This window comes from Typopeltis vanoorti, chromosome 17 (genome assembly GCF_054136105.1).
Source record: "Typopeltis vanoorti isolate ZY-2024b chromosome 17, IOZ_Tvanoo_1.0, whole genome shotgun sequence".
In the NCBI taxonomy this organism is placed as follows: Eukaryota; Metazoa; Arthropoda; class Arachnida; order Uropygi; family Thelyphonidae; genus Typopeltis; species Typopeltis vanoorti.
Window position 1 is genome coordinate 98804173 of NC_143565.1, and position 27380 is coordinate 98831552.

Genomic DNA, 27380 nt, shown 5'->3' on the forward strand with positions numbered 1-27380 from the left:
GCGAGTACTGCATATCAGCAGCAATCATAATTAATAAGAAAACATTGATTCAGCCAGAGAGGCATGTGGTGAGGTTGTCTGCAAGGATAGAAAAATCAGAACTCATGATGGACACAGGGAGGTAAAGAGGCAGTGAAGGAAAAGAAGAAAGCATATCAAAAGTTCCTGGTGAATAAGTTAGCTTGTGGTTTTAGAGAATACAAAGACAAATGTAAGAAAGCTAAATACTGGCTAAAACTAGCTAGACAAAAGTCATGGCAAAAAAACATAGAAAATAAATATCAGGAAGTTGGCAAAATACTCTGGAGGCTGTTGAAAAAGCTCAGAAATGGAGGAAAGAGTGCTGTGAAAGGAATTAGAAATAATAAAGGTGACATGAAAACAGGAGAAAAAGATATCCTTAATGTAAGGCATAATTACTTCGAAAGATTGCTAAATGAAACAATCAGTGACGGTGTACTGATTGTTTCATTTAGTCATGCCTGGTTGTGTTTCATTCAGTCATGCCTGGTTTCATTCAGTCAAACAGTTGAGAAGAATTGTGGAAGAAAAGCTTGGTGAAGAACAAGCTGGATTCAAGCCAAATAGAGGCTGTCAGGATCAGATCTTCACTTTATGACAAATAGTCAAGAAAGCATGGGAATATAACAGAGATCTGTATTTAAGTTTTGTTGATTTGGAAAAGGCATATGACAAGGTGCCAAGAGAGAAGCTATTCAATATGCTACAGTTATATGGTGTCAATGGGGCATTATATCAAGCAATACTTAGTCTTTATTTGGATTGTAAGTCAGCAGTTAGAATTGAAGGAAGTACAGGAAGATGGTTTAATATTAAATCTGGTGTGAGACAAGGATGTACATTATCCCCTCTGTTATTCATTATCTATATGGATCACATTATGAATTAAAGCGGTATTAAACATGATATCAAAATTGGATCAGCTCTTTGCTTTATGCAGATGATGTTATACTTCTAAATAAATTCAGATAAGTCTGAAAGATTCCATGACTAAATTGAATAACTTTTATTGAATAATAACTGAATTGAATGTTGTAATAAATTTGGTATGAAAATTAGAACTAACAAGACAAAGACAATGAAAATTGGAAGACACATTGGAAATATCAACTGCATTGTGAAAGGAGAACCTACAGAACAATTAAAACATTTCAACTACTTTGACACAATTTTTAGTGAAGATAGTAAATTAAATACGGAAATAGACAACAGAATCAACAAATCACAACTTATTTTTAATAGTATTAACAACACAAAAATTTTTATCAAAAGATGTTTCATCAACTGCTTATATTTCACTGAATTTCAAATCAGCATCATCATCAGAGTACAACAGAATCAAAAATTTCAGTATGGTAGGAAGTCAACTGAATAGATTTATATGGGATAAGAGAGAAATTAGTCAAAACATTAAATTAGCTGTATACAAGACAGTGTTCAAACCAATTTTAACTTATGGATCTGAGAGCTGGGTTAGAAATAAAACACTTCACCAAAGATCAGAGACCACAGATATGAAGGTCTTGAGAAAGATTAGGGGTGTGAACAGATGGCATCAATGGCAATATCATATTAAAAGTGAGAATATTAGGAAAGAACTTGACACTGTTAGCATCCAGCAATGTGTTAGCAGGGTTAATCTCAGGTGGAATGGTCACTTACATGTTCCAGTCCGTTGGAATGGAACATCATCTGTAGCAGAATTTATTTTTCTGTTTTTTCTATTAATTGTTTCCATTTTCGAAGATCATTTCCGAATGTTGCTATCTATCCGTGAACTACTGTTTGGACAGGTGCATGTGCTTCTTGTGTTTAAGAAGGAGGAATTATGGCTGTTGAGCATGAATGCCATAATCCTCTACCTGGTGTTAGGTTCACTCTCTTGCTCACAGTGTATGGTCATTTAGATCTCGCACAATGAAAACAGAGCGTGATAACTGCAAAATAAATCATTAAGGTTGTATTTATCTGCATCAGATGGTAGATAACATATAGCTGTTCTCACCAGGTTTCAAGTAAGTCTTCTGAAAGCAAAAATAAACTGGCTTCTGTCAGAGGATTTTGACATAATCAACAATTTAGAAAAAATACAAGACAATTCCATTGTAAGAATGTAAAAATTATGTTTAGTGGATTCATCTAGCTTCAAGTTTTTGCTTTTATCAATTCTTAGATTTTTCCTTTTTTGTTGGAATAAAAATTAACAGGTGAATAAGGCTTTTTTTTTTAAATCAACATGATTATACTTCAATGTTTATGTATTGCTTTCCATTTTATATTCCAAAATTCTTTTCGATATTTTTGGTCTTCCATATTTTTAGGACAGGCAGAAGGTTTGTGGGTTACAAAGCATAGCTGATAGGTATAAATATATATGAGTTACTATAAGGATTTTATAGAGTAGATGATGAAAAAAATTTCCAGTGTGTCAGCGGAGTGAGAACAAGGAATAACTCCTGGAAGTTGTGTAAGAGTGTTAAGAGCACAGGGACTACATTTTTTGTTTGGGAAGAAGAATAAGTGGAATGAGTTCAAGAATTAGTCAATGAGTTCTTTGTCAGTGAATGAGCTTAAAGAAAGATATGATAAGCATTATGTGAATGATGTTTAGTGTGGGCTTCATGTAATTGGTCTTTAGACTTCATGTAGGTCCCATATAATAATAATAAACATGCATTTGTTTTCTGAATTTTTTTTTTTTATAAATATAATGAGATACCAGATTAACTAAGTTTCAATATGTTCATTTGTCAGATCTGATATTTCATACCATCATTACTAAACTTAGTTCCCTCTTTATGATCTGTTCTGGTTCAAAATTCATTACTACACTTTGTTTTCATTTGCAGCATTCATTGTTCTACTAATTACAAAAGCCACTCTAACTTCTTTGGTTATTTTTGTGTGGCTCAATCAGCAATGAGGACGATGTGGAAAATGCAAATAATCTTTCTAAGGACTTTTCAGCTAAGGTGAATTAACTAGTCACATATGGCGACAACATAGTTTTCCTCTTGAAAAGTATTTTTTAATCTTAAAAGCAGGCCAACAGGCCAAAGAATACATGAAATTAAAAGTCAATCTGAATGTCATCTAGGATGCAAAGAACGTTTATATACGGGCTTTACAAGTTAGCTTGTCTCATATGGAGGTGGCAAGATTACCCTCTTGTAAAGGGTTTTTTTATTCTGCAAAAAACAGGTCAATTGATTAGAAAATGCAATTGACAGCCATAACAGACTATGGATAGGAAGTGTTCCCCATCATAGCATTACTTAGGTTTCTACAAAGCAAAGTTACTTAGATGTGAGAGACCAATTGAGCATACAAGAAAAAAAAAAATGATGCTGAAAAAGAAATAGTTGTCTTTTTCAGCATCACAAAATGATCAAGCAGATTTTATGTTGAGTTTTTTTTTACACAATTCACAGTAATTCATCCACATAAAACTAAATTAAATCTCAGCACTATGCTTTGTAGTTTATCCTGCAGAGCAATGTGGTAAGTTTTACACCCAAGAAAACAAAGTTTCTAATATAGTAAAGAGCTCTTCTGCATATATATTTTATAGAAAAATATGTGGTATGGAACTTTCTTCTAAAAGTATCAAAAATAATTTTTTAAAGATTTGCTGATGTATTAAAGGAAAGGCAAAATTTTTTCAAAAAAAAATTTACTCATAGGAAAGGATGAGTGAAGTTTGAGGAAAGTGACATCTAGGTCCAATTGTATTATCAGAAGTAGTCATCTTTCCAAATATTCAACACACATAGCTACACTTTACCTCTTTAATAGAAACAACCAAGTTAATACTAAAAAATGTACTTACCCATGCCGATAGCATATTCTTTTGAGAGTTAATTCAGAACAGTTTAGCTGAGCAAGGCCCATCAATATTCCAGCTAAAGCACCCTGGAAGAGTGGAAAGATTTTTTTTTTTTTTTTTTAAATACTAATAAGTCACAACTGATATGATAATCACAATTTTCTAGTATTTGAAGCTTATCAACCTATCAGCACTTCCACTTATACATTATAAAATGAATATTTATTTCTATAACAAGACTTAATACAGTCCCTTAGAATATAACTTAAACTATGATACTTATTTTGGTACTTGCTATCAAAAGACTTGAACAGGGAAAAAGAAATGTGGATATTTCTGAGCTGATACTCAGCAACATAATATGCTGAAGAAATTTCCTATTCACACCATACACCTTTTATCAGCAACTTTTACTTCCACCACACTTCAGGTGTCAAAAAGCAGGGTGGGGTGGTCTTCTCACACTGGGTGATGAGAAGTTAAATGCCAACAATCCATTGACTGTAGGTATTCTTCATATTCTCTAGCAGAACATTGAGCATTGCTAGTTTAATGCCTACAGCCAGTGGATTGTAGGCATTTAACTTCTCATCACCCAGTGTGAGAAGACCACCCCACCTCGCTTTTTGACAGCCGAAGTATTGGGGGGGGGGACATCATTGTGATAAAAGTGTAAGGTGTGAATAGGAAATTTCACACCTATGATACTTATTTTGTATCATAGGTGTGAAAACTGCTGCTGTACCAAAATTGATAAAAGAAACAAAGCTTAGCGATACTAGGAAATGCTAAATGAATTTCATCACTCAATGTAATAACATCAACATCTGCTTATTGAAGAAAGTAGAAAAATTGTGTTTGTGCTCTAGAGCAACTACTTTCATCCTCCTCACCCTACTATCTTCCCATTTCTTCTACATCAGAATTTGAATGATGACTTTTTGGTTTTTAACAGACATCATGTCTTAGCATCTTTTCTATTTCCACAGAACAGTTTAAAAGAAGACTGAAAGCTAGATAATATAAAACAAACTGAATGGTAACATTATAGGCAGTTTAAAAATCAGCTAGCAAATAAATTTGCTGCCACAGCTCTATAAAATGGTGTGATGAGAGAGAGACAGAGAAATGGGATGAGTAGGGATGAGTGTGTGAATGGTAGGGAAAGAGGTGAAAAAGGCAATGATTTTTCCACACTTCACATCATCTTGATATTCAATCTGTTGTATCTCAAAATTCAGTCATTTTACACTAGAGTCTGCTGCAAGAACAGCACGAAGTGTACATATGCACACACACACTCTGGTATTTTTGAATGCCTTTTGAATGTTTACAGAATACCAGACAAGTTAATCAGCCTGTTGGCATTGGACTTTTACAGTGGTTTGTAGCACATCACCTTCATATGTGAATCTTTTAAGAATGACGCAATGCATGAAAAATGTTAATTATGTATGGCTGAACTACTGAATCTCTCTCTCTCTCTATGTATATACAATATAGATATACATATATATACACACAGCCGACCCTTGAACAATGCAGGGGTCAGGGGTGCTGATCCTGCATTGTTTGAAAATCCACGTATAACTTTTGAATCCCCCCCCCCCCTCAAAACCTAACTACTAATAATCTATTGTTAACCAGAAGCTTTATCGATAACATAAACAGTCGCTTAACATATTTTGTATGGTATGTATGTATTACATACTATATTCTTAAAATAAAGTAAGCTAGAAGAAAAAAAAATGTTATTAAAGAAAATCATAAGGAAGTGAAAATACACTTACAGTACTGTACTGTATTTAACAATACCATAAGTTTACATTGTTAAGACATCAAAAATGAAAAGATAATGTGAAAAAGATTCATATTTATTTACAGATATAACGATTCATGCATTGATAACGAAGAAGCAGCAATATGATTGCTTTATGGTAGCCTCTAGGGCAATCAATATGATTGCTTTGCAGTAACCTAGCCTATACACTAATGAATGAATCGGTATAAAATTTTTATTTTACGCTAATTATTTAATAACAGTTAATTTTATTCAATTATGATTTAATACTGCATCTTTTGTTTGTTACATTTCTGTCAACTGCAAATGGCACCATGTACAGTCTGCAAGTGTTTGTATGAGTATTAGTATTGATAAATTTTAACTTTTTATAATAGATTTGTGTATATTTTATGGTAGTAAATGATAAAATAGACTATATATTTTATGTGTTCATGACATACCTAACTTTTTCAATATTTCCCAGCTATGCAGTTCATCTGATTTTTTTAAATTGTCATAAATTTCCAAAAAATTTTCTGATATATTTATTAAAAAACATCTAAGTGGACCCATGCAGTTCAAACTAGTGTTCTTCAAGGGTCAACTCTGTGTGTGTATCAGGGTGTACTAGGTGTGCAGTGCATGCTCACAGAATATCAATAACAATGACATTATATATCTGCATTTATTCTTGTTAAAGACTCCCTTAATTGTTTCCTGGCTTTGCATGATTCCTAAAATTAAACACAATACAGGTATCCCTTGCTTAACACGGTTTTGCTTAATGTGGGATTTGATTGACATGGCAAAATTAATTGAAGCAATCTCTTGATATACGCGGCAGGAGTTTTGATTAACATGCCTTTAACCCTGTGGAGCTCGCAGCTGATTTGACAGATACATGCAAAATGTTTAATATAAATATTCTAACACAATTCAGTGTATAGCTAGGAGGTCATGAGTAGCTGTGCATTCATATGTTACGAGTGATATTCCGCAGTTTTTTTGCTGTCAGTTTGGTTTAACACATGTTATGTAAAGGTTTGTGATATTTGACAGTAAATTGTATCTGAGAGATACCGCGACCGCCGATAGCAGTATAGTATGGTTTAGTTGTTTTTTTTTTTTTTTTTCATTCTTTGTTCAATAATTTCTAGATTGTAACTGAAAATAAATAAACCAACAAATATTACTGAAATAGAGAGCCAAAGGCTTATTTATCATACATATCTTCTAGGAGATGTGCTTTACATTATGGAAAATACTAAGGAAAGTGATCTGGAGCTTACTCCACCATTACTACGAGTTGCCCATAAGGTTGTTTATGCTCGCATTGGCAGAAACTTATAGTTTCTATATATTCAGCACGAAACTCTTGTAGTTTCTATATTCGGCTATGAAATAATGTTGGATTCAATATCCACTTAATTTTTCCTATCATGTATTATACAGGGTGTCCCAAAATTCATGCAAGATTTAAATTTAGCGCCATTTGTGCGGTAAAGTGTTGCCAACGAGAAAAAAAAGACAGCGTGACAGCTGACAGTTGAGGGTTATTAAAAATGGAGTGCTACACAAAAGAACAATGCATAACAACGAGTATGGAACAACAACAACAGCAATGAAGCTCATTTTCATCTTGATGGATTCGTTAATCGACAAAATTGTCGCATTTGGGGTTCAGAAAATCCATGAGTGATTGTTGAGAAACAAATGCATCCACAATGTGTCACTGTTTGGTGCGGATTTTGGGCTGGAGTCATCATCAGTCCATTCTTCTTCAAAAATGCGGCTGGTAAGGCAATAACAGTTAATGGTGCTTGCTATCGTGACATGATAATCCGGTTTTTTGTGCCTAAATTGCAAGATATGGATGTGAACGACGTGTGGTTTCAACAAGACGGTGCCACATGCCATACAGCCAGAGAAACAATTCAATTACTGCATGAGTCATTTCCTGGTCGTGTAATTTCCCATTTTGGTGATCAGAATTGGCCTCCCAGATCATGTGACGCCGTTGGACTTTTTTCTTTGGGGTTTTTTGAAGTCTAAGATTTATGCCAACAAGCCCACAACCACCTATGCCTTGAAGGAGGAAATTGAGCGCTGTATCAATGAAATTCAGCCACATTTATGCAAAACGGTCATGGAATATTTCGACAAAAGAGTGCGCATGTGCCAGCAAAGCCGTGGTGGCCATTTACCCGATATGCTATTCCATGCATAACCCTATACTGTATACTTTATGAATCAATAAGAAATCACAATTTTTAATTAAAAACCTGTCAAAAACCTATCAAAATTACTTCTTGGAAAATCTTGAATTTTGGGACACCCTATATTTGCAGTGTTTTTTCTTTATGTTTTATTGCTCTTGTTTGCAAAGGTCTGGAGAGTCATTTTGTTTGTTATCCTAGAATTTATGCCAATAAGAAAAAAACTAAAACTGTTCAAACGACTCCTGATAACTTCTTTTGATAAGAAATTGCAGTAAATAATGTAGGTACAAGTATTTATTAAACATTTACTTTGCATTCATTTTTTATCTTTTCTAAAAGAGTACCATATAAAACGAATTATTAATACAGTAATCGATCATGGACGAATTGTAATTTTTACCATTGATTATTAGATTTCATTAACATGATTTTGATATACGAGGTAACATCAAGGGATACCTGTATACTAATGCTTCATGAAGAGGACATATTTTGATTATTATTATTATTATTATTTCGGGCGACTCCAGGGAGTCCTTAGACTCATCGAGGGAGGCCCTAAACATCATGTCCACACAACCATATGACATTCTCACAGTATCTATCATACCTTGCCTTGAACTCGCTCACCGTCATAGCACCCGCAACAGACTCTGGCAGCTTATTCCATTCATTTACACTCTAAAAGTAAAGAACCCAGCTCTAACACCCCTGCTAACCACACTCTTGCCCAGCTTCCAAAGGTGTTCCCTAGTTCTCCCACCACCAGTCCTGATCTCAAAAATATCCTCTGAATTAATCCTATAGAAACCCTTTAGCAATTTGAATGTCTCAATCATATCTCCCCTTTTCCGCCTATCAACTAGTTTCTGCAACCCACAAATCTTCAACCTGTTCTCATATGATTCATTCCATAGACCTGCTATCATCTTAGTCACTCACCTCTGGATCCTCTCCACCCCATCAAGAAGGAACCGAGGTGACTAAATCTGGGCACAGTAGTCGAGATGAGGTCTTATCAAGGTTCGGTAGAGAGGTACAATAACTTGCTTGTCTCTGCTCATCAAGGGATTTTTTAACATTTTTCAACAACCAAGTGAGTTGATGAGCTGATTTATCTACTTTTGCAATGTGCTCCCTAAACTTCATCTCCCTATTTACCAACACTCCCAAGTCCCTGGCCTCATCAATCTCCTGGAGTACAGTTCCACCAATGTGGTATACTGCTGCTAATCTTTTCACCCCAAATGCATAACCTTATATTTTGTCACATTAAATTGACATCCATTCTCCTTAGCCCAACTTAAATCTATCCAAGTCATCCTGCAAGATTTTGACATCTTCTGCATTCACTATCACCCTACCCAACTTTGCATCATCAGCGAACAATTGAACTGTTGAACAATTGAACAGAACCCTGCGGCACACCTCTAGTCACAGGCTGTCTTTTGGACTCTACTCCTGAATAAACTACTCTTTGATATCTCTCCATCAACCACCCACCTATCCATCTCACCAACCCTATATCCATTCCCATATGTTGTAGTTTACGGATTACAATTCCATGTGGTATCCTGTCAAACGCCTTTGCCAGGTCCAGCAGTATCACTGTAAACCCATTACCCTTATCCAGTTCAGCCGTCACCTTGTTATAAAACTTGAGCAAGTTACTGAGGCATGATCTACCCTTCACGAAGCCATGCTGTCCCCTGTACAGTATATCATTTTCATCAATCCATTCCTGTATTTTTCTCTTGACTACTTTCTCCAAGACCTTGACAACGACTCCTGATATGCTGATCGGTCGGTAATTTGCAACCGTAATCTTGGATCCTCCTTTATGCAGTGAAGCTATTTTCCCCTCTTTCCACACGTTTGGGACTAAACAAGATCCAAGACTCAGATTAAACAACATGGTCAAGGGCACTGATAATTCCTTAGCCGCTTCATGCAAGACCCGTGCCGGTATACCATCCAATCCCACAGATGTATTCACATTAAGGTTCTGTAATAGACTATTCACCTCCACTTCATTCATCACAATTCCCATATAAACTAATGGTTCCTTCATTTTTTCAATGTCACCACCTGGATGATATACTTTTGCAAAGTGCTCACTCAGTAACTCCACTATATCGACTGATTCAGTGACCTCCTTACCATCGTCATTCCTTAAAATCATTTTGCCGTGTACAGTTTTTTCTTGCTTGCAGCATATTGAAAGAACTGTTTGGGATTCTCTTTAGCTTGCATAGCTAGTTTCCTTTCATAATCTGATTTTGCTTTTTTTACCACATTCGTTACCCTTCTGACCTGCACTTTATACCGTTCGTGTGCCTCTTAAATTATTTAAAAGTATTTAAAGTATTTAAAGAAAGGGTCACCCCTTTCTTTAAATTCCCTCCACAGTTGTTTCTTTTTTTGCAGCTCAAGCTTAATGGTGTTATTCATCCATTTAACCCCTACTTATTTTACTATTCGGACCCTAGGTGTACAATCAGCCATAACCTCCTGTAAATGCTCCTTGACCACTTCCCATGCTCTATCGACGTCCAGCCCTTGCAGTTGTACATGCCATGGCACTGATCCAAGCAATCTCTTAAGCTTGTCATACTTGCCAGCCCCCCCCCCCCTTCCTTATGATCACCCTCACCAATAGGTGGCAATATGGTCATATTCATTACAGTCAAATTCTGAGATGCTATTAGCATCTCAGAATTTGACTGTAATGAACTTGACTGAGAGTACAAGCACTCTCACATCCCTAGTATTTTCAATTACATGTTGTCTCAGATAGTTATCCCTTAATAATTGAATAAAATCCATTTCCTTCCTCACATGTGTCCTCTCCTCCTTCCAATCAATGTTATCATAGTTGAAATCCCCCATAATAATTACCCTCCTTCCACTCATTTCATCAATTTGTTTATGCATACTATCTCCACCATCTATTCCATCACCTGGTCTACAGCAGCACCAAACTGTATATTTTATTCTGTCAGTCTCAATCTCACACCAAATAGCTTCAAATGAGCTCCTTTCACTATCCTGCAATACAACTTCAATTCTCCTTCGCTGCAGTTCATCAGCTATCATCAATAACACCCCTCCCATTTTATTCTCTCTTTCCCTCCTAAACACACTATAACCTATGCATTCTATCCCACTAACTATATCATCTTCCATCAGGCATGTTTCACTAATGCCAATAACCTGGATGATATAATCACGTAATCACAAGAAAGATATTTATTTAACCAAATATTTCTCTTGAAAAAAGAATCCAAGAACATCAATCATCCATTCTTCACAATAAACCTGAAAAGTCTGGTTTGGCTCAACACGGGATTGAAACTGACCACAGCATCCTTTGGTCCAAGACGCGCCTCTTACATAGATCCCGTTACAGGTTCGAACGTTTGTTCAAGGAAAGCGTGGAGGCCTTGCTCCATCATCCCAACCTGAATCGTAATGACTGCATATCTATATCAAAAATCTGGGAAAGCCTAATCAAGATTACTCATTAATTTTTTTTTTTTTTTTTTTTTTTTTTTTTTAATAGCAAATTCAATCATGTTTCTACTTCAAAATATTTCGTTTCATACTTAGTGATATAACATCACGCGGCATGTTCTAATTTCAACGATCTATTGTTAGTATTCTAGCTTGTATATTTTTTAAACTGTTCTTGTAATACCACCGACGATGGTCTGCTATTTCCAGACCGAAATATTTGGTTAAATAAATATCTTTCTTGTGATTACGTGATTATATCATTCAGTCTTATGTCGCAAGTATCCTTAAAACAACCAATAACCTGTGGCCAGGAAGAGCCAATCAAGGCCAAAAATTCTTCCTTCTTGTTCCTAATACTCCTGGCATTAGTATACATGAAATGCAGTGATCCCTTTGTCTCACCCCTATCTTGATGTGTTATTCTAAATGTCCCATTCCCATTTTTTGTTCTTAGTGCTGGCTCGGGTACATTATATACATTCTTACACTCAACTGTCTCACTGATGTCCGCATATCCACTCCCCCCCCCCCCTCCTTGGTAGTTCTAGTTTCCCTGGTTCTGCACATCCATTTTCACTTCATTCAGCAACACTTTTTCCAGTCTCCGCACACCAAGTCCATTCAAATGCAGGCCATCCATCTTGTATAAATCCTTTCGCCCATCAAACTCATTCCACACCACACCGTCTGCATAACCTGCGCATATTGTCATTTGCAATTATGGCCCTCCTTCTAAACTCCTCTCTATCATACCGCAGCAACAGACTCATCATTCTAACTCTGTCACTCTTTTCTTTCGCTACCTTTAACAATACTTTCAAGTCCTCTCTCATAAAAAATTTATCTCCTTTCAATTCATTTGTACCCACCACAACTATCAATTCTTTGATGGATATTTAATGGATAGACAATGCGTCACATTGACATTAATAGCCCAGGTGTGCAGTCACAAATACAGACACCTTTGAGAACAGACTTAAAGATGATGCAGCTGGTCAAATTCTTAGCTTTCCAGTGGTTTTAAACCACACAGAAAGCAAGGAAAGGTGTGCACTGAGACAATAGCACTCAGAAATTAGTAGCTGTGATTGGTAATTGTGTCAACCAATCTAATTGAATGTTATCATTTGTAATGAGTTGCTGTTTATGTTTTCTAAGTTATTTGTTTTGCATGCATGAAGTGTTAACTGATGTGTATGGGACACTAATATAGACAAGTTTTTGATATATAATTTTCTGTAAATAATTTATAACTTTTTTACCCATATTTACAATGGGAAATAGTGTTGATGATCTACTGAATTTTATTATTATTATTATTATGGGACACCTCCAGTGAGTCCAAAGACTCAGTGGGGGAGAGTGTGCCAACAGCATCAAACGATTGATTCCCTTCCAACTACTAACTGCGCTCAAACTTGCTTAACTTTTTGCATGAGCCATTAGTAGCAGAAGCTCTACCAATCGACTAACCTTTACATATTTCAGTCATTTATTTTACCTTGTTACAGACTGTCTAAACAGCTGGCCAACTCTCTGTCCCCCCTCACCGGAAATTCAGCTTCCTATATAAAAAACTCGACCCTCTTTAAAGCCCGCACAGAAAATTTAACCTTGAATAATACAGACATATTAGTAAGCTTTGACATCTCCTCTTTGTTTACCAATATCCCCTTAACTGACACTTTATCTCTCTTAGAAAACGTTTTCCCCTCTGACATCTTAGATCTCTTTTCCTTTGCCATCAACTCTGGGTATTTCTCTTGGAATAACAAAATCTACAAGCAGATAGAGGGAACCGCCATGGGTTTCCCCCTCTCACCCCCCCTTGCCAATTTCTATATGAAAGATTTTGAAAAACGAGTAATAGACTCAGCCCCACTCAAACCTTCTATCTGGCTAAGATATGTAGATGATGTGTTCTCTATTTGGCCTCATGGCCCAGACACGTTAGACTCCTTCCTCAGTCATCTCAATAGCCTACATCCAAGAATCCAGTTTACTATGGAAAAGGAAAAGAACAATTGTTTACCCTTCCTAGACACCTTAGTCACGTGCCTGCCTAATGATACACTTACCTTCACCGTATACAGAAAACCCACACACACACAGGCAGATACATTCACAAACTCTCCCACCACCCCTCACAACAATATGGCATCATTAAAACCCTTACCAAGAGAGCCCACAATCTTTGTTCCAGTGGAACCACCCTCACTACTGAGCTTAACCACATACACAGAACTTTCCTCTCCAATGGCTACAGCGAACACAGTATCAAAAAAATAATCAATTCCTTCCCCATTCCCCGTCCCTCTCGTCAACAAGATTTTAAAAATACCATCACCATACCCTACATCCGAGGCACTTCGGAAAAAATAGCCAAGATACTAAAAAAGTATAACCTACACACAGCATATGAGCCCTACTACAAACTTGCTACCCTTATCCGTTCTACGAAAGATCAGCTCCCTCCTCCTCTCTCTCTCTGCCTGGAGTTTACAAAGTACCCTGTTCCTGTAAGCTTGCGTACTTTGGACAGACAGGCAGATCAGCATCCATATGCCTGGAGGAACACAAGTCATACATCGTTAAACACAACTATGGCCATTCAGGCTTGGCTGACCATGTTTTGGACACCACCCACAGAGTATCATGGAAGAAAACCACCATGCTCCACCACAGCAAATTCAAGAAAGAGAGACTTTTCTTAGAAGCAGCAGCAGCTCTCAGAAACCAACCAAATCTTAACAAATACTGCTGCATTAAGCTTCCGAAGATTTGGGAAACACTCATCACCAGAGGTCCCACCTTACATTCCAGGCCACCCACTACCGCCCTTAGAGGGCACTCCACCTAGATAGGACTTTAGTGTCACCCACGTGGTTGGGTTTAGTATTGTAAGTTTTTGTGTGCATGTTACATTAATTGTTTTTGTAATCCCCGTAGATGTCCTAGTGACTAGGACGAAATATAGGAAGTATTAAATGCTATTTTAATTCTTTTTGAGTGTTGTAAAAAATCCATTAAACCTCCAACATAATGTTGAGAGGCAGTTACAGGGTAGACATTGGAGAGTTCTTTCACTTGGTGGAACGGCAGGAAGGAGCGATGACAAGGGACCATCCCTGGAAGTTACGAAAGGAGGCTGTGCACAAGGGAGTGAGGAGTGGTTTCTTTGCATGGAGGGTGGTTGAACCTTGGAATGCACTGACTGAGAGAGTGGTTGGAGCAGGAACGGTCAATGGATTCAAGGAGTGGTATGATAAGCTTTGTATTTCCTATTATCCAGGCCTCCCACAATGAGTCTTTTGACTCCATGGAGGCCTGGATAATAATAATAAAGTCTTAAAAACTAAATTAAAGAAATATGAAAATATTTTTAGAGAGAAACGAAATGGTTTTTGTAAAGGCAGATCCAGCACCAATGCCTTTTTCCCTCTCAAGCTTTTGATAGAAAAAAGAACAGAAATTTAGAGACCCGCATATTATAAAACAGCTTTTGATAAAGTCAATCATAACGCTACTAGAAATTTTAAGGGATGACAACATTCTTAACCAGTTAACTAAAGTGACCTTCAATACATATATGCAACAATAACCACATTAAAATAAAGATAGCCAAACAAAAATCTGAATCACATAACATAAATGCAGGTGTCTGACAAAGATGTAGTCTATCACCACTCCACTTTAATATTCATATTAATAATATTATAAGAGAGTGGAGGAAAACAACCAGTTTTGGCATTCAGATAAATGATTGCACCAACACTGACATAATTTTATTTTCTGGTGATCAGGTTCTAATTGAAGATAACGAAGATTCACTACAGCGAGCAGCCTTTTCATTAAATGAAATAGTAAAAAACATACAATATGGAAATCACCACTTCCAAAACCAAAGTCATGGCATTTAAAGGCCAAGACCCAATTAGAAGCAAAATTTGCATCAATGATAATATTATAGAACAGGCCAATACATTCAAATTAGGCTACCACTTATCTTATGAAAGAGAGAAAGACATGCAACATAAAACAATCAATTATATAGGAATAATTATTAAAAAAAAAAAAAACATCAATCAGATATTCAACTCAACCCAAATTTAATAAGCAAGAAAACAAGAATAAGAATCCATAACTCAATAGCAAGACCTATCCTAACATATGGTTCAGAAGCCTGGACCATAACTCAAGCAGATAGAAAAAGACTGATAAGCTCTGAAATGAGATTCATGCACAAAACAGCTGGATACAATAGACTTGACTTCAAAGAAATAGTGATATCTTAAAGGAATGTGAGGTGATACCTATCTTAGACTACATTTAATGGTATCATATAGTTACTCATGTGATTTTATTAAATGCATTTAATTATATCTAAACTGATTTACTAATAATTAAATTAACTATTTTCAACATTTTTAAAATTTACCTGATCCATATCGACTCTCTTGCCTTTGTAATCTAATCTAATTGGAACTTCAGGAGAAAACACAAAAGATCTGAAACCAAATAAAATTTTGCCATAATGAAATTACACAATAAGACTTCATAAAATGAAAATATAGAACACAGAATGAATGAATAATAAATGCAAAACCAGATGCAAAACAGCAGTTCTTGATTATTTCATAATGACAATCTGTTACTAAGAAGCTGGTTGTATATATTTACAAAACTTGGTATTATTGGTTAATTTTAAATAAAAAATTTTCCCTAAATTATAAAAATGAAAGCTCAGCAAATCTAACTAAAAAGGGATAATCACTATATCAATATATTAACTGCTTTTAATAAATTACTTCCTAGTGAAACTTTTGTAGACGTGACTTTAGTGTATGAAGGTAAGATCCTCAAGGCACACAAAATAGTGTTGTCTGCTTGCAGTTTTCTTTTATAGCATATTTCTTGAACACTCAAATAAACATCCAATTGCTATTCTCAAGGATATAAAATACACAGATTTAAAAATTATAACATATTATAACAGATTTTATGTACAAGAGTGGAGTGAACATTTTGCAGGACTTAGCTTTCTATGCTATTCAGTGTTGATGAAAGTCTGAATATGTAGAATTTTGCAGAGATTATACTTTGGGATGGGGTTGCTTAAGGGTCAAAGCCAAATAACTGGGAGGAGACCTCCACATCACCTCTAAGGAATGTGTTGAACTGACTGAGGCTTCTGACCTAATGTCCGATCCTCACCTTCATGTGGTGCACCGCATTTCTAGGTATCCACTGGGTAATGAATGAATGAGGATGGGCTGGCAATTTGGGACGTAAGTGACCAAACTGTTCTTTCTGTTGGCTTAAACTACAATTACATATGACGTGTGGGGGTGCTTGTCTAGCTAAACAAGCACCCCCCACCACCACCCGTTTTTGTCACTGGAACAAACTCCAACTCAACATCTAAAGAAGAGGAACAAACCCAACAAACATAAACAGAACTGATGATGGAAACCATCGATATAAGGAGTATTAATGGAAAGGAAATCGAACTGGCAGAAGAATTAGAAAAGTGCCACATAAACATAACTGGCCTTACTGAGACAAAGACAAAAAACAGTGAGATCTTACTGAATAATAAATATAGAAAGTTATTTTCAGGCAATAATGATCAAGAAAAGGAAGGAGTAGCAATAGCATTCAACACCAAACATGAAGATAAACTTCTCGATTAGAAGGTAGTTTCAAGTAGAGTCCAATTTCCCCATTTTAAAGTTTACATGGGTAAACTTTAAAATGTTGTGAAACTTATTTGTGCCTATAGTCCCAGAAAAGGTTCTTCTGAGGAAGAAGTAGAGGAATTTTTCGAGTCATTAGAACAGGTAGCTGACATAAAGAAAATGGAAAAAGTGGTCCTTGTTGAAGATCTAAGCAGCAGAGTAAAAATTAAATCTCACCAGTCATATGGAAATGTTTTGGGAAAATTTGGAGAAAAGAGCAAAGCTATTATAATGGTAAGTATCTAATTTATTTTTGCTCAGGATATGAACCAGTGATTACTAACACCATTTCCAACATAAAGATGTGCATTAGCTCAAGACACAAGAAATAAGAAAAGCCTCATTATGTTATTGTTGATAGTGATATCTTCATGGTGGTTCAGAATACGAGTGTACAGAGGATTTGAAACTGGAAGTGACCATCACTTAGTTTTAAGTAGGTTAAAAATGAATATCACATTAAGAAGAACAGTATGTAAAAAAATTTAAAAAATAATTAAAGTTAAGCAACTTTTATAGATAAACTGTAGATGCAACTATACAAATATTATACTATACAAATATATTCTTCTTGTTTTGTTTAATGAAAAAAAAAAAAATGAAACAGTTCAAAAACAAACCATAGAGCTTCAATAGCAAACTCTGAAGAAAACATTGATTGACAGTTGTCTGCAAGGATAAAAAAATAAGAATGCCATAGCAGACACAAGAAGTTAATGAAGCAGTCCAGAAAAATTGGCAGGTACCAAAAAGAATACAGAGAAGAATATAAGAGTAGCTAAACAAAAGTCATGAGAAGACTTCGATAAAAAAATATACACTATGTTGACACAACAAGTACTTGGACACCTTACGTGCCATGCAAATTTCAGATCCTACCATATGCAATATTCAGGGAGTGTCTGCATAAGTCTGGTAATGAAAGGTGGGATGTGCTGCATGTTTTGCACTGTACTCGATGTCAAGATTCAGCTGAACTGACAGACTTCCAATGTTGGATGGTAGTTAGGTGTCATTATCTGTGACATTGCTACCCATCTCAATATACCACAATCTGCCATTACTTACATCATTTCATAGATGGAAAATTGATGGTGTTACCACAGCAGGTAAATGCCCTGGGAAGCCATGGCACTTGCTAACCAAGATTGACAAGCTCTGTTTTGAAATGTTTGAGCTTTCCCCATGTCATCATCAGCAGACCTTGCAGTCAACCTCGAAAATACTGAAGGGAGATATGCCAGCATTAGAACTGTTTGCAAAGAGTTGCATGCTTTACAAGCCACACATCACCCCCCCCCACCCCCAATGCCAAACGATGTTTGGAGAGGTGTCTTTCACACCATTCCTAGACTATAAATGACTAGAAAAGGTTTCTGTGGAGAGATGAATTGCACTTTCAAATGTTTCACTGATGGTTGCATTTGGATCTGGAGATTATCCAGAGAACAGTTCTGGCAGGACTGCATCATTCCAACTTTCATGTTTAGAGTAGGCTCAGTGATGGTATGGGTGATATTTCACTTGTATGGGGCTTGGTACATTGGTGTGCACTGGAAGTACTTTGAGTGGCCCTTGCATGTTTCAGCATGACAATACTCCATGCTATAATGTTGCACTGTGTGTCCAAGGTTATGCATTCTTCTGAGTGACATAACATCAGTACTGATGTTATGTCACTCAGAAGAAGATACAAGAGTCACTTCATTATCCTTGGAGATCTTTGTCGAGATCTGATGCAACGATACACTGCCAAAACTAACCAGAAGCATCAAATGAAACTGCATGAAAATATTAGATATGAATCTTCGTGTTACCACATATTAGATCCAGACATGAAGGTGGAATCAATGAAGATGAGGAAAGAGATGAAGTGTATGCAAAATGAAATTAAAAGAAATATGGGCATGCATGGAAGAGGGGAAAGAAAGATGGCCATGCAAAAGATGCAATAAATGATTCAAGGGGTGCTCTCTAAAAAGATTCCATTATTAGAGGTATGGTGAATGAGAAGGCACATAAGGTTTGTTTTCCTCTAGGTAGAATGAATGCAAGGTAATTGAAGCATTGGATATGAGAAATTAGCAAGCAAAAGAGTTAGTGTTATAAGTAAGGATGAATGTTTTGGATGGGAACAAGGAAATATCAGATTGGATATCAGGAGGTTGTTAAGGAGAGCAAAAGATAACAGTTTGATAATCAAGTGAAAAAACTTTGTTTAAAGTTTTTTCACTTGATTATACTATGACTTCTGCATTACTTCAACCTTGGTATCCCTTCTGGGTTTGGCTCCTGCTGATTGGCTCCTCAATAAAGGTCAAAACCTATGAAAGTGGTTGTTCACATAACGCATAGCATTATAGTATACTAAGACAACTGATGTGAATTCATGAGTCTCTATATACAACCAGTCCAGTCATGAAGATACTTCACATGCATACTTTGTTTGCTTATACTTGGATAAAGGATGAAACAAAGAATACAACTTCTTGGCATCTTTATAATCAAGTGAAAAAACTTTAAACAAAGTTGCTACTGATGTGCCCAAAGGATATGTTTTGGGACCATTGCTGTTCCATTGGGTCTGAATGATGGTATGCAGATTTTTGCAGATGATGATGCAAAGTTTGAGAGGAGTAGAGGAGATACTGTGGCTTTGCAAGAGGACTTGAATGCACTGGCTGAATAGGAAATTAGTGGGGTTATCAGTACAATGTTATAAAGTGCAGGGTTTTGATATTTGGAAAGCAAAGATGGAATGTAGAATATACAATTGTGGAAATATCTTGGAGGAGATGAGAGACATGGTTGTGATTGTGGACAAGGGCCTAAAATTTTTGGGAAATATTGTTAAAATTGTGAGGACAGCACAGAATATAAATGGGAATGATGTGAAAGACAATGACTTGTAGAAGTAAGTATCTTATAGTTCCATTGTGTAAGGCCACATATGCATTAATGTGCAAAGATTTGGTCACCTGGTTTTCAAAAAGATGAAGATGTACTGGAAAGGATCTAGAGACGATTGACTAAGGTGGTTTCTGGTCTCTGGAATGTTGAATATGAAGACAGATTTAAAAAATGCAATTTGCAGAAACTGGTGGATACAAGGGAGGGTAGTATGTTTGAGACATATAAGCTGTTATGGGGTTATTACTAGATTAATGTGGAGGAGGTTTTGCCAAAAATTGGTGAAGACAGGGAGAGAATCAGAGGTCATCCCTGGAAGCTGTATAAGTAGAGTGTGTATGTGTGGAGCAGGTTTTTTGCATACAGAGTAATTTGTGATTGGAATGAACTGCATGAGAGTGTGGTGGGTGCAGAGATGGTGAATATATTTATGGTGCAGTATGATAAACTGTCTATGTGTGTGTGACAGTCTTTTGACTCTGTAGAGGTTTGATGATAATAATGGAGGTTTGATGCTAATAATAATAATAATAATGAAGAGTTTAATAAAATTCTTGCATTTAGTAAGAATTTTGTTGAAGTATGAGGTGTACCAACATTGTTATATTCCCAGCTTGCAATATACCTGCACAGACACATTCTAACATATTATCAAGTTGTAAAACAATTGTGCCAGTAATTCTCGCAATTCCATTCCATTAATAGTGCAATCGCTTCTCATCACATCACGAAAAAGAGTTATTGCTGATTAGATGAACTAATATTAAGCACAGCAATACCTCAAATAGTGAGTTAATGTGTGTCAAAAATACAGAGTACTAAAACCACACAGAGCATTAATATAAAGAGTTTTGGAGTAATGCATTCCAAATGGACAATTAATGTATTGGTAAGAAAAATAAAATAATTAAATACCTTAACAAGTGTTATTTGATGTAATGAATCAATTTAACACGCTGAAATGGATTGAAAACTTCCTGGTTCAATACCAAGATATATTTCAAACAGAAAACAATCACAATTAAAAGGATTAGAAACAAAAAAATTTTAAAGATTTTTACTATCATAGATAGTATTCTAATATTCTAATTATTTTATTTCATTTTATTTATCCATGATGAATTATAATAGGTCACATATATAAGTTTTTACTGTTTAAAAAAATACATATTGCTTTCACATATTTCTTCTTTTTCTCAACAAACATGGCTCTGTACCATAAAGTTTGCTGCACTTTAATGCTTCCCTCAAAATCGGGATGATCCCCATTCATAATTACATAAAAGCATTCTTTTTTAATTATTAATTATAAAAGCATTCTCTAGGATAATTTCATCAAGTTCATTTGAATGTGAGTTAATGCATTCATGAGCATTAGTAGAATGTCCAAAGTTTAAAATCCGAAATCTTTTCCCATCTTTGCACTGTCTTCCATAACTCTTTGAATCTGTGATTCAAAGCCAGTGAAACCATTTGAATAATGGTGTAAAACATGCTACCATGCAGATCTCATATTTCTGGTTTTTGCCTCATGCCATGAAGCACCAACAGAAATATCTAGCTACTATAGTCAGGCTAGATATGAACAAGAATATTTGAAATACTTGGAAATGCAGGACGTTCAAAAACGTTTTTGTAATGCTTGCACCTTAATTTTGTAACACATTGATGTAATGCAAAATGTAATCAATTGAATTGCCTTTCTGATGAAATTACAATAAATATACTGTAATGCATTTTATATTAATTACAAACTGCATTATAGTGAAACCCACACTGTTTGAAACTACATTATTCAAGGTGCTGCTGTATGTGAAAGCTGGGCTTTTGTGCAAGTCAAACTACAAAGATGTTAACAGCAATTATGAGAATGACATTTAAAAAAGTCAAGCATCTCGTAAGTTCAACAATTTAAAGAGGGGGGTCAAAGAGAATTTCAAAGGTGGTTAAAAAAGTAATTTTTCCTAAAATCCATAGAAATCTTGGAAAATGTGGATTTTGGTTCAGTTAGAAAGCTATTTAATCATACAACGATTGCAGAGAAACTAAATTTAGACAGAAAAATTGTAAGGAAGATTTTTGAAACAGGAAGGGAGAAAAAAAAAATTATGTTCATCACTCCCACTCTCTTAATCTATTCAATATCAGAAAATTTCTAGCCAAAAACCCGATCCCAAAGTTGATTCACTCTGCTTTATAGATTTAGATTACAATGATTTTGGCTTTTTCTCAAAACTAAATGCTTTGAACTGTCACAAATTTGAAGATGCTGATAAATAACATAAAATCACATATGGTAGCAATCTTAGGCCAGTGTATTTTCCAGCCAGTAGTAGTGGGTTGTATATCACTTTTAGGAAGCTTGAGAGTCACAATTGTTATTGGTGTGAGGATGCAGTTAATTAAAATTAATTCCTAAGATAGAATGTAAAACTTTTGTTAACTTGATCATGTACAAATTAATACCATAATTCATGTAATAATACCTAAATGTGAATGTTAAAATCATTAATAAATATGCCTCAAAGCCTGTCACTATAGCAAAAAATCATTATGATAAACCTATAATAGCAAACTATCATTCAGTCATACCAAAGTATAAGAGTAAGCTCCTCCAGTAAGCGACTAGACTCGAATTCAAAGTCTATCTTTGTGCAGCTTAGTGCATAGGGTGCAAGCATCACTTCCACTGAGCTACACAGGCCATATATATTGGCATTTTCAAAGTAATTGAACTAATTAGCTGTTATTCACCAATCTCATTTTCATTCTATTACATAACTTCTACTTAAATTGAAGCAGCTATTTCAGCTGTTTAATTGCATTCATCAGAAATAATAAATGTGGCATAGTCATTTAATGCCATCTAATGTTAAGAAACAAGCTTATTACATGCTCAACTCAGTCTGATTTTTACCTTTTCTTATTTACTGGAAAAGGTAATTTATTTTATTTTTTTTTAAATTTAAAGAATACAGTAATTCTTGCAAGCTGAATAATGAAATAAAAAAATGACATATACAGGAAAAAAGTCATAATATTAATGCAATATTATCATCATCATCATCATCATCATCAAATTCCTGCCATGTACCCTCAAGGGGTGTACAGGATATGACAGTACTACACGAAAAAATTACATCATTACTAACTTCCTATCTACAATTTTCCTCCAAATCAGTCTGTTACTTGTCAAGACTCCAACATTATCAGATCTTATATTTCTATCGTCTAAGGCACTTTGTACCATATCAATCCACCTATATCTTGGTCTTCCTCTGGGTCGTTTTCCTGCCAACCTGGCAGAGAACACTTGTTTTGGTAATCGTTCCTCTCCCATTCTATTTAAGTGACCATACCACCTGAGATTAGCTCTGCTAACGCATTCCTGGATGCTGACAATGTCAAGTTCTTTCCTAATATCCTCATTTTTAATATGATATTGCCACTGATGCCATCTGTTCACACCTCTAATCTTTCTCAGGACTCTCATATCTGCGGTCTCTAGTCTTTGGTTAAGCGTTTTACTTCTGACCCAGCTCTCAGATCCATAAGTTAAAACTGGTATGAACATTGTCTTGAATACAGCTAATTTAATGTTCCGACTAATTTCTCTCTTATTCCATATGAATTTATTCAATTGACTTCCCACCATACCAGCTTTGCTGATTCTGTTATCTATTTCTATATTTAATTTACCATCTTCAGTAAAAATCGTGCCTAAGTAGCTGAAATATTTTACTTGTTCCACAGGTTCTCCATTCACAACACAGTTGACATTTTCAATGATTCTGCCTATTTTCATTGTCTTTTTATTGCTGACCTTCATACCATATCTATTACAACAGCTATTCAATTTAGATAGAGAATCTTGCAGACTTGTAGCGGATTTATTTAGAAGTATAACATCATCTGCATAAAGCAAAGAGCTGACATTAACATCTCCAATTTTGATATCAGGTTTAATACCACTTTCCTTCATAATGTGATCCATATAGATAATGAATAACAGAGGGGATAATGTACATCCTTGTCTGACACCAGATTTAGCATTAAACCATCTTCCTGTACTTCCTTCAATTCTAACTGCTGACTTACAACTCAAATAAAGACTAAGTATTGCTTGATATAATGCCCCATCAACACCATATAACTGCAGCGTATTGAATAACTTCTCTTTTGGCGCCTTGTCATATGCCTTTTCCAAATCGACAAAACTTAAATACAGATCTCTGTTATATTCCCATGCTTTCTCGACTATTTGTCATAAAGTGAAGATCTGATCCTGACAGCCTCTATTTGGCCTGAATCCAGCTTGTTCTTCACCAAGCTTTTCTTCCACAATTCTTCTCAACCGTTTCTCAAGTATACTTGCATAGATCTTGCCAGGAACACTCAGTAGAGAAATACCTCTGTAATTCTCACATTCAGTTTTATTTCCCTTTTTATATATGGGTACTACGATAGCTCTACTCCAATCATTAGGAATTTGTCCCTCTGTCCAGGCTTTCTGAACTATGCAGTGCAGCCACTGTAAGACTTTTATACCACCACACTTCAGCATTTCCGGTCGAATATCATCTACTCCTGCTACCTTTCCACATTTCAAGCCTTTGATGGCTTTTTCTCTTCAAGTATGGATATGTATTTGTATTCCTGACTGCATGCCTGGTCAGTGTTTTTTATCACTGTGCTGTCATCACTGCTTGTTTCATTTAGCAGTTTTTCAAAGTAATTACTCCATACTTCAAGGATATCTTTTTCTCCTGATTTCATGTCACCTTTATCATCTCTAACTCCTTTTACAGCACTCTTTCTTCCATTCCTAAGCTTCTTCAACAACCTCCAGAATATTTTGCAACCTTCTTGATATTTATTTTCTATATTCTTGCCAAAGTCCTCCCATGACTTTTGTTAAGCTAGTTTTACACAGTGTTTAGCATTCTTGCATTTGTCTCTGTAATCTCTAAGAGCACAAGCTGACTTATTTGACAGGAACTTTTGATATGCTTTCTTCTTTTCCTTCACTGCCTCTTTAACTTCCTGTGTCCACCAGGGAGTTCTGATTTTTTTATCCTTGTACACAACCTCACCACATGCCTCTCTGGCAGAATCAATGAATGTTTTCTTCAGAGTTTGCCACTGAATCTTCAAGGTTTGATTCCTGTTCTCAAACTCTTTCATTTTTTCTTCAATAATCTTTGTGTATTTTAGTCTACAGTTCACATCTGAGAGCTGCTCAACTTTTATTCGCTTTAAAACTTTCTTACATGTTATTCTTTTCAATATGAAATTCAATTTTATCCTGCTCAAGACTAAATAGTGATCACTTCCAATTTCAAATCCTCTGTACACTCTGGTGTCCTGCACCAGGGAGAAAACATCACTATCAACAATAACATAGTCAATGAGACTTTTCTTATTCCTTGCCTCTTCTCTCCATGTGAATTTGTGCACATTTTTATGTTGGAACATGGTGTTAGTAATAACCAGTCCATGTCCTGAGCAGAAATCCAACAGATATTTGCCATTATTATTAGCTTTGTTCTTTTCTCCAAATTTTCCCAAAATATTTTTGTATGTCTCACAATCATTTCCTACTCTGTTATTTAGATTCCCAACAAGGACCAACTTTTCCTTTTTCATTGTGTCAGTTGCTTTTTCTAAAGCGTCAAAAAATTCCTCCACTTCTACCTTAGTAGAACCTTCTGTGGGACCATAGGCACAAATAAGTCTCATTGTCCAGTTCCCCAATCTCATATTTGCCTACTTGAGACTGACTGTCATTCAAGAAGATTAGCCTCGTATTTTGTGTTGAATACTATGGCTACTCCTTCTTTTCCTTGATTGTCATTGCCTGAATATAACATTTTGTATTTATTGCTCAGAAAGATCTCACCAGTTTTGGTCTTTTTTGTTTCGGTCACCCCTATTATGTCGATCTGGTACCTATCTAATTCCTCAGCTAGCTCCATTTCTTTGCCATTCAGGCTTCTTATGTTGATAGTACCGATCTTTAACTCTAGTGATGTTGAGTTTAGGTTTGTTTTCGGATTTGTTCCAGTAGCTAACTTTTTGCTGTTCGCCCTGGTTCCCTGGCGAAAACAATGGGGGCCTTGTTTAACCGGGCGACGCCCCAGCCGGCATGAAATTTTGTCATGTTGTGCCATCATTTTTTATTTTGGTTTAACCAATAAGAATACAATTTGGTTGGCTAAATCCCAAATTGCCAGCCCATCCTCGTTTGTTCAGTATCAAAGTAGATACCCAACAGGGTGCTCCACGAGAAGGTGAGGATTGGACATTAGGTCAGAAGCCTTGGTCGGTTCTCCGCATTCCTTTAAAGGCTATGTGGAGGTCTCCTCTCAGTTATACAGCTTTGACCCTTAAGCACCCATGGAATATTATGACTTTTATATTTTTCTACAACATTTTTCCATAGTGCCTTGATAGATTTTTCAATTTAAATATGGTATTTCGTGTGTGAGAAATTACAATCATGAATTCCACAGGTTAAAATTTGAGTGGCAAAAAACTATGAGTAACTTACAATTTGAATAAAATTCAAAAATACTAATCACATTGGACAAACAATTACTGATCTTCAGTATCTCAGCCATCCCAGAATGTGTTAAGTAATTATAGATGGTATGACATAAAATGTTAACAGGAACTAATTCAAGGGTTTCAAAACAATTAATACCAATGTCACTTTGCATAAAGGGATGAAATCTGCCTGTATAATAATGGTTGGAGTTGCATCATCATCATCACTAGCAGTCACTTGTGAATGAGTATGACTATTGGTCTCAAAATGGCTGATGAAGCTGAATACATGCTTCATATTTGAAGCATGTGTTCAGCTGATAGATAAGGCATTTCCATGTGTAATCTAATGTTCTATTCTTATTCATCTCCTCACAATATCTATCTCTTGTCTATGGGCATTCATATATTTCAAAATAGTCTGCATATAAATTACTTTTTTTGCATTCTGACTGATACATGAGTTTTATCACTTCTGTTAAAAAAAAACACTTAAAAGACTGTTTTAATACATTATGCAGTTGATTAATTATTTTTTTCCCTGAAGATGTGGTTTCAAATCTAGAAAAATGCTTGCAATTTAATAAATATTGTTATTTATTTTGTTCTTGTGGTGTTGTTGTTGTTTATACACTGTTTGTAAAAGTAATAGGAATATCAGTGATGCTGATTACTGAATTCAAAGTTTTTCTAAAAATTTCATACAATGCTAAAGTGAAGATAGTTGACAATGATGAGCATCAGCAATTGATATGGGCAAATTTAAATATGATATTTCGTGTGTCAGAAATTACAATTATGAATTCCACATGTTAAAATTT

The 27380-nt window shown here is 35.5% G+C and overlaps 1 protein-coding gene across 1 annotated transcript in view; it reads right to left on the reverse strand.

Moving 5' to 3' along the window:
* Positions 1-27380, reverse strand: part of Atg2 (Autophagy-related 2) — a 616887-nt gene that overhangs the window by 44151 nt on the left and 545356 nt on the right. Inside the window, exons 38-39 of the mRNA XM_090407292.1 lie at positions 15804-15873; positions 3851-3933 (exon numbers count right to left, since the gene is read on the reverse strand). Of these exons, the coding sequence (XP_090263418.1) occupies positions 3851-3933; positions 15804-15873 (153 nt within the window). The remainder of the gene's footprint in view (positions 1-3850; positions 3934-15803; positions 15874-27380) is intronic.